Source organism: Miscanthus floridulus, unplaced genomic scaffold, assembly GCF_019320115.1.
Source record: "Miscanthus floridulus cultivar M001 unplaced genomic scaffold, ASM1932011v1 fs_588_2_3, whole genome shotgun sequence".
In the NCBI taxonomy this organism is placed as follows: domain Eukaryota; kingdom Viridiplantae; phylum Streptophyta; class Magnoliopsida; order Poales; family Poaceae; genus Miscanthus; species Miscanthus floridulus.
In genome coordinates, this window is record NW_027096980.1 from 23,655 (window position 1) to 32,577 (window position 8,923).

General features: G+C 49.4%; 1 protein-coding gene across 1 annotated transcript; it reads right to left on the bottom strand.

Annotated features, from left to right (window-relative positions):
- Positions 1-251: 251 nt before the first annotated feature.
- LOC136532357 (3-ketoacyl-CoA synthase 12-like) lies at positions 252-1,910 on the bottom strand. The gene has a single exon (XM_066524959.1). The coding sequence runs from the start codon at positions 1,822-1,824 to the stop codon at positions 415-417; it is 1,410 nt and encodes a 469-aa protein (XP_066381056.1). The 5' UTR covers positions 1,825-1,910; the 3' UTR covers positions 252-414.
- Between the last annotated feature and the right edge of the window lie 7,013 nt (positions 1,911-8,923).

Genomic DNA, 8,923 nt, shown 5'->3' on the forward strand with positions numbered 1-8,923 from the left:
ACAGGGACAGTGTCATTTAACAAGCAGACGAGATAAGATCATAAATAATATAAAAAAAATACATGGTGATCTGATCCTCTGTTGTAAAAAAAACTATATTTTTTTCTTTGTGGTAAGAAAATAATAATAAAAAGAATATATGGTGCTACTGGCTCAGGCTACTACACATATGTTGATACGTTGGGGGTAAATAAATACACTTACGGCCTTGTTTGGATGCACATATGTGTTGAAGTGAATTGGAGTTAAAGTGAACTAAATTCAATTCCATTCCACTGATTGAGGTGGCTAACACGCATGCATCACCTGAACGAACAACCTGCTTTTTACTGCTTCCGTGGTCGTCATGCAGTAGGATGCAGGCTGGCATACATGAGCCCAAATGGTGCTCGATCGTGACTGTACCGTGTACAGTTAGAGCATCAAGGTGTCGCCGTCGACGTCGTTGATCCAACCGAACTTGTCCATGTACGGGTTGGCCAGGCTCTCCGGCGGGTAGGCGTCAATGCAGTCGGCCCAGGCTCCCCTGTCGGCCATGTCGCCGGTCACCTCCCACACGCAGCTGTTGCACTTGAACCCGGACCCGAAGGTGACCATGAGCACCCTGTCCCCGACCTTGAGCCGCCCCTTGGCCTCCATGTACGACAGCACGTACCAGACGCTGCTCGTGGACGTGTTCCCCCACCTGTGCAGAGTCATCCTCGACGGCTCCACGTCGCGCTCTTCCAGCCCCATGTCCCGCTTCACCGCGTCGATCACCGCGACGCCGCCGGGGTGGAGGCAGAAGTGGTCCACCCCGGCCTTGAAGTTGATCTTTGGCGCCGCGTCGCCGCCGCCCTTGTGCTGCTTGCCGGAGCCCTGCATGTGCGGGAACTGGAAGAAGAGCCTCCGGGCGAGGTGGCGCGCGGTGAACCGCGCGAGCTCGGCGACGGGGAGCACGCGCGGCGCGAGGCGGCGCAGGTTCACGGCGAAGGCGCGCACGGCGGCCTTGGGGAGCGCCTTGCTGAGGCTGATCCCGACGCGGCCCTCGGCGTCCTCGCGCTGCAGCGCACACGCGTGCGCGTCGTCGCTGGCGCCGATGTTGGCGCGCACCAGGCAGCTGAGCTCCATCTTGGCGCGCCCGCGGTGCGCCGGGTCGTTGGTGACCAGCACCGCGGAGCCGCCGCAGCGGAACAGGCAGTTGGCAAGCATCATGGACTTGTCGGTGCCGGAGTACCAGTTAGGCGCGATGGACTCGGACGACACCACGAGCGCCAGCGCGCGGGGCCGCGTCCGCAGCGCGTTCCGGGCCAGGTCCAGCGCGATGAGCCCCGCGCTGCACCCCATCCCCGTGAGGTTGTACGCCGCCACGTCCTCGCGCAGGCCGTAGCGGTGCACGATCCGGGACGACAGCGACGGGCACGGGGAGAGCATGGAGACGTTGAAGACCAGCACGTCCACGTCGCGGGGCGCGAACCTCGTCCGGGCGAAGAGCTCCCCGATGACCTCGTCGAAGAAGGCGTCCATCTCCTCCAGCGAGTCCCGCAGGGTGGGCGAGTCCTCGCGGCCCGCTAGGATGTTGCGCGGGGCGTAGGTCTCCTCGCCGATGCCGGAGCGGACGATGACGCGGAGGAGGAAGCGGTAGTCGGTCAGACCCAGCCGCGCGTTGCGCTGGATCACGTCGCCGGCCGTCTCCGTCGACAGCTTGCGGTCGTCGCGGGGCTTGTGGCAGACGTAGTCCAGGAGGTAGCACCGCGGCTGCCGGCGGCGTGCGGCGGCCGTCCAGGCCAGGTACGCCATGGCGTGCGCAAGGAGGAGCCACGTGAGAAGAGGAAGCAGCTCCATCGATCAGTGGATCTTGGTGCTTGAGGTACTACTAGGCACGTTGGTCTGGCACCATAAGCAGAGAAGTTGAGTGTGTGATTACTTGCATGCTTATGCTAGAGCAGGGGCAGGGGTGTGTTTATATAGGCGCCGCGCGCGGGCGCCTGTCGAGCCCAGCTCGGCCAGAGGAGCTGGGCCAAGGGGCCTGGCTCGGACGAATTGGGGCTTTGCTGGGTATTCTATAATTTTTCTTTTTATCGATAATTTCGTACTAGAAAATACTCCTAACTTTGAGCTGCCACCGGCTTCCTGCACTGTTCAGATAGAGCCGCGCTCATGCATTGTGATTCAGTTAAGAGTTAGATCTAATTAAAGGAGAGCCTCTAGTCGCAAATTAAGTAACTTTGACCACATCTTTTTTTATTTTGAAATCTGCTGTATTATCTCATATACCCGATATTAGACACCTCTCCGATGTCTGTTTTGTTTTATCATATATATTTATAAAATATACAGCAGAACGAGGTCTTGTTTGGGAGGGCTCCTCCTCAAGGGCTTCTTCGGAGGAGTCATTTAGGAGTTTGTGGCTCCTCCAAAACACCTCTGGTTTATCTTTTTTCACTAAAAATAGCTCTAAACGGCTCCTTGTATTAAACCATTTGATAGTGCTCCTCCAGAGGAGCTAGAACTGGAGCCGGAGCCGGAGATAAGAGCCCTGTCAGGCGGGGCCTAAATTTATTATTATGGAACTACTCTTGCGTACGTATCACATTGCTTGTTCATAGGCTTTTTCCCAAAGACAATTGGTTTAAGTAGGAACTTGTCGGAGCATCTCTAGCAACTTGATAAAACCACTCTCTAAAACTGATTTTGGCGCAGAGGTCAAAAACCAAATTCCAACAACTCGCTGTCAATTGGTGCCCTTTTTTCGAGCGGCGTAAAACGCCACTATGATACCTCAAAGTTTGCTCCGGCCCTCGTTGTTACCAGGGGGGCCGATTAGCGCCACCGACCGGGTAGGAATTCATCTCTTGCGTGAGCTACTGATTTTGGTATGTGATGCTGACACCAACCTCAGTGTCTCGCTAAGGCATGCCGGTCTCCTTCCTTCTCACTATTTTGCCACCTCCAGCCCGGTGTGGCTGCTGTTTGGCGAAAATTTCTTCAGCTGTTGTCTCCAAAATACGACATGCCTAGAAACGTAATGTTTCCCTTCTGATACCTCTTACCTTTTGGCTAGCTTAAAAACAATGTTTTCTGAGAATATATTTTTTTGCCAGTTGTTACAAAAGCTCTTACAGAGATGATTCGTGGCAACAGGTCCCTCTGCACAGGCTTTGGGAAAAAAGGATGTCTTAAAAGTTCGTTTCGCTGATAAGCCAGGCTGAAGAGTACTATTGGCTGATTTGTTATGAGAGAAAAATACTGTACCATGTCTGATAAGTTCAAAAGTACTGTTTGTAGCACTGAATTCATCGGAACATACAAAATAGCTTATAATCCAAGTTTGAAACAGTTAAAGTTAAGATAACCCTAAGACTTCACTTCACTTATTATGCTTGTGGAGGGAGTCGTAGAAAGTGAATTAGCATGCGGTGCGCAGAGAGGAAGTTCTATATATGTCATTAGTGCAAATTAATCTTAAAATTAGAAACAAAATGTCTTTCTCAGCAATATAATACGCCCAAATAATCTCCTCGGTCGTGGTGATTTTGAAACTGGAGCAGTTTTTTTAGAGCAATAATTCTTACGAAGGAGACATCGAGCCTACCCAAGTGAGATGCTTCATTGACACCTATAGCAGCAGTCCAGCCGCAACTGCTCCGTGGTAATAACGCGCACACAAAAAAAAAAGATTGGTAGAGCAAAAAGAAAAAAGAGCATGCTCATTACTAGTGCATCACTTCAACGTCGCACAAAAAATGACCATCACCCGCTGTTTCCTCATGGAAACAACCAGCTGGTGGCTCTCCGCCTCTCCCCGCCCCCGACGATGATTGTACATGACAGCGATGAGCCTGACGAGGAAGACGGCTATAACCATGATTGATGAGGATTAAGGAGGAAATTAAAACTGAGGGCTACGGCATCGACGTAGAGGAGGGGGGACTTGTTACAAACAGACATTCGGATGAAGAGGAACCGCAGATGCAGAGGATAGGAGCGAGATGAACCCCATCGTGTCGGGGAGACATAGAAGGAAGGGCATGATGAGGATGTCAACGATCACGACAACCATGAGAGCAGTAATTAAGCACCTATGACCCTCATGAAGACTTGATCGATGAGGGCAGAGATATAGCCCACGTCAGTTCCAGCTGCCCAAATAAATTACATTTTTTATATATAGTATTTTAGGAGGAAATTAAAGGGTCAACTAGCACAATTAAAACTAAATCACCGTGCAGGGAAGGTTCTGCCGATTTTTTTTAAATAACATTTTTTTTGTTCCATTTTTATAGAGAAGAGCCCGTCGGAGCCGAGTCAGAGTTCCTGTCGCCATGCCGGTCTGCCTGCACCGCGTCGCCTCGCCACTGCACCGACCCGCCACGGCCCCGCTGCCACCCTAGGTATAACCCCTCTTTCTATATCATGGTCGTAGATCGCGTAACACGCGGATGCGTAGATGGGTTAGTTTACACGGTCTGCTCTGGTCCGAGACAGAGTTTCGGCATCACCTCCCTGTTGTTCTCCGGATACGCACTCTTCTTTGGCAGGACGTGTATCTAGAGAACAGCGGTGAGGTGCTGCCGAAATTCTATCTCGGATAGGAGTAGAGCATGGAAACTAACCTCATCTACGCATCCGCGGGTGGGATTAGGATCTATCCTCACTTATTAGACAGTAGGAACACCATGTAGATGCAATTGATGGTTACATTACTCGCTGATACATATGTTAGAGGATGGATGACCGTCAGTGGATGCACACGGGCTGAAGAAGTCAGAGTGATTACACCACGGAATGGATGAACAAGACCGATGCTTTCTTGAACGGTGCATTTGGCAAGGCTGCTAAAGGACATTGCCTAGTTTTGTGTCCCTGCAGCAAATGTGGAAACAGGAGAAGGATAAACAAGGTGGAAATAGGTAAACATCTTGTGAAGAATGGATTTACGTCGGACTCACCCGGTGGGTCCACCATGGTGAAGCCCATCGTATGAGAGAGGAGGTGGTGAGATCACGGGTGGAGGCTTTTGATGCTGATGCCGGGGTAGCAGACATGTTAGATGACTTTCACAAAGGACAGTTCGATGAGGGATATAAGAAGGAGGAGATGGAGGCAGCCGCACAGGCGTTCTACGACATAATGGACTCGGCACAGAAACCCCTTCACGATCGGTCAACGGTGTCTCAACTGGATGCCATTGGACGCTTAATGGGGTTGAAGTCCGAGTTAAACTTGAGTCGAGAAGGCTTCGATAAGATGTTGGCCGTGATTGCCACCCTGCTTTCGGAGGCCCACATTCTGCCAAAGAGCATGTACGAGTCACAGAAACTCCTTCGTGCACTTAAGATGCCGTATGAGCAGATACATGCTTGTCCAAAGGGGTGCGTCCTATTTAGGAAAGAACACGAGCATGCAAAGTTCTGTCCAAAGTGTAAATCCTCTAGGTACCTGGAGGTAGACTCTGATGATGGCCAGAAGAGGCAACTTACGATCTCCGTAAAAATCCTATGGTACCTTCCGTTCCTACCGAGGATCCAACGGCTATACATGACCAAGGAATCCACGAAACAGATGATATGGCACAAAAATGACAAACGGTACAATCCTGACAAGATGGTACATCCATCCGATGGTGAAGCTTGGATCCGCTTTAATGACAAACATCGTGACAAAGCAGATGAGGCTCGTAATGTACGTGTCGCGCTGGCAACAGATGGGTTCAATCCTTATGGAATGATGGCTGCCCCCATACACATGTTGGCCTATCTTTGTTATCCCCCTTAATCTCCCCCGGTGTCTCCTTTCAACGACATAACATATTCTTGTCGTTGATAATTCCTAGACACCCAGGGAGTAATATGGGTGTGTTCATGGAGCCCGTGTTTGATGAATTGGTTCGTGCTTGGGACAAAGGGGTATGGACATACGATCGAGCTACAAAGACAACCTTTAAAATGCACGTTTGGTACCACTACTCCCTGCATGACTTCCTGGCGTATGGGATATTTTGCGCCTGGTGTGTTCACGGGAAGTTCCCATGCCCAATATGCAAGGAAGGTGTGAGGTTCATTTAGTTGCAGAAGGGTGGCAAGTATTCGTCGTTCGACAAACATCGTCAATTCCTACCTCTTGACCATCTATTCAGACAAGACATCAAGAACTTTACGAAAGGTGTCAAAGTGACAAACCCTGCACCACGGATGATGACTGGTGCTGAGGTTCATGCTCAGATAGATGCTCTCATGCCCAATGAAGAAGGTGGTTTTGTGGGATATGATGAGCAACATATGTGGACTCATATCTTGGGCATGATGAGGCTCCCCTATTTCGATGACCTTCTTCTGCCACATAACATTGATGTAATGTACACTGAAAAGAATGTCGCTGAGGCACTTTGGGCAACACTCATGGACACTGAAAAGTCTAAGGACAACCCTAAGGCTAGAGTGGACCTAGCAACGTTGTGCGATAGACCAAATCTAGAGATGCAGCCTCCTAGTCATGGTAAGACATGGAGAAGGCCTAAGACCGATTTCGTCTTGAAAAAGGACCAAAGGAAGGAAGTACTTGAATGGATCAAGACGCTAATGTTCCATGATGGGTATGCAGCGAATCTAAAGAGAGGAGTGAACTTAGGCACTCTGTGAGTCAACAGGATGAAGAGTCATGACTACCACATATGGATTGAGCGGCTTCTTCCGGCGATGGTTCGAGGCTATGTCCTAGAGCATGTCTGGCAAGTGCTGGCAGAGTTGAGCTACTTATTCCGCCAGCTTTGTGCCAAGGAGCTCTCTCGGACCGTCATTGATGACTTGGAAAAAGCGGCATCCGTGTTGCTCTGTAAGTTGGAGAAGATCTTTCCACCCGACTGCTTCTTGTCGATGCAGCATTTGATTGTGCACCTCTCATATGAGGCACGGATGGGGGGCCCGTGCAGAACCGTTGGTGCTATCCAATCGAGAGATGTCTGAAGACTCTTCGCAAAAAATGTAGAAATAAAGCCAAAATTGAGGCTTCCATTGCAGAGGCATACATTCTAGAGGAGGTGTCAAACTTCACAGAGAAATACTACACTGAGAACCTTCCTAGAGTTTATAATCTACCCCCTCGTTACAATGCTGGCGAAAATGAATTGAATCTCAGCCTTTTCCAAGGGCAACTCGGAAGCGCAAGTGTATCGACCACTAAGCAATTGAAAAATGAAGAGTGGCGCAGTATCATGCTATATGTGTAGACCAACCTTGTCGAGGTGCAACCGTTCATTGGGTAAGTTCTGAACGAACTTGTTTTATTTCGCCGTATGTCCTTGTTTCTTCATCCAACCCCCTTGTTTCTCGTTGGTACATAGCATTTCTTCGTCAATCCTGGCATGGATCAAGGCAACCTACCCCGCAAGAAAATGATACCCTTCTTTCATAGGGTGCAGGACCAGAGAGCCTCGATTTCATTTGTTGGTTCAAACAGAAAGCCCAAACTGATGCGCCTATAAGTGATGAGCTGAGATAGGTTGCAAATGGTTGTGCCGTTAGGGTCAAGTCATTTACCGGTTATGACGTGAATGGCTATCGTTTTCACACAGCAAGCTACGAGCAGAGTCGGCCCAATCAAAAAACCACAAATAGTGGAGTTGTTACGCCCGGCACTGATGGACTCGACTATTATGGAAGAATTAAAGAAATCTACGAACTATCATTCTATGGTTCCAAACCTCTTACTCCTATCATATTCCAATGCCACTGGTTTCATCCTGGAGTAACGAGACGGACCCCTAAGCTTGGGCTAGTTGAGATTCGATAGGATTTCGTCTATCTAGGAAAAGATGTCTACATTGTGGCTCAACAGGCCGTCCAGGTTTATTATACGTCATACGCGTGCAAAGACGCCGAGCATCTTAAGGGTTGGTCTATTGTGCACAAGGTATCACCACATGGTAAACTACCTGTCCCAAACGATGAAGATTACAACTTCAACCCAAACACATATGATGGAGAGTTATATCAAGAAGAGGGGCTACAAGGGAGGTTTGACATAGACTTAACCGAAGAGATAGGAATGGAAGTAGACAATGAAAGGGATGATGACGAGGACGCTGGAGACGAGGTGCGAAATCTGAAGAACATACAAATGCTTGAGCGATTACGTTTAGGCAATGACAATGAAGACAACATTCCTCCTTCGGATAGTGTTGATGAGTTGGACAATGTTGATAGTGATGATGAGACCTATGATCTAGCTAATCTCAATCATGAAGATTATTTCTAATACATGTAATACTATGTTTTTTGTAATTATGTTTTGTTCATTTTTGCATATATTTCTAATACATGTATTACTATATTTTTTGTAATTATGTTTTGTTCATTTTTTCACCTATTTCTAATTATGTCTTGTTTTTCTTTTTTATTGCAGGTGATTGAACAAAGATGGCGGGCGACCATCATAGGTCCGTGAACTTGATTTACCAAAGACCACGCCGGCTGCAGGAGGAGGCGGAGGGGGCAACGGAGGGATCGGATGGAGGAGGAGGAGGAGGACCGCCAGACGTAGGAGGGGGCCATCTCCTCCCACGTCACGTGAGGAGCTGGAGGAGGAGATGGCGCCCGTGGACGAGTCGGACGAGGAGTTGGTTCGGCAGACGGACAAGGAGGAGGAGGGGGAGGAGGCAGGCACGGGTTCTGCTTCCTCCAACTCCTCTTCGAGTATCTACTTGCGAGGTCCCGCGAGCCTTCCACAGGTTCCGCTTCCTCACCAACGCCCAGTGATTCGCCCCGAAGGGCAAAAGTAAGTAACTTTATATGTCATCACCACTACTTCATATGATATGATGAAAAAACTAATAATTTTTCTTAATCACTTGTGCAGGAACTAGGTGGTTGTGTCGGGTGGTAGCGCATGGCTAGTTAACGTCATCCTGGGTCTTCTGTGTAGGCAACACTTTCCCGGCATTGTC

Bases quoted from the DNA above. Each gene is read 5' to 3' on its own strand.
- LOC136532357 (XM_066524959.1), bottom strand. From the start codon at position 1,824: ATGGAGCTGCTTCCTCTTCTCACGTGGCTCCTCCTTGCGCACGCCATG.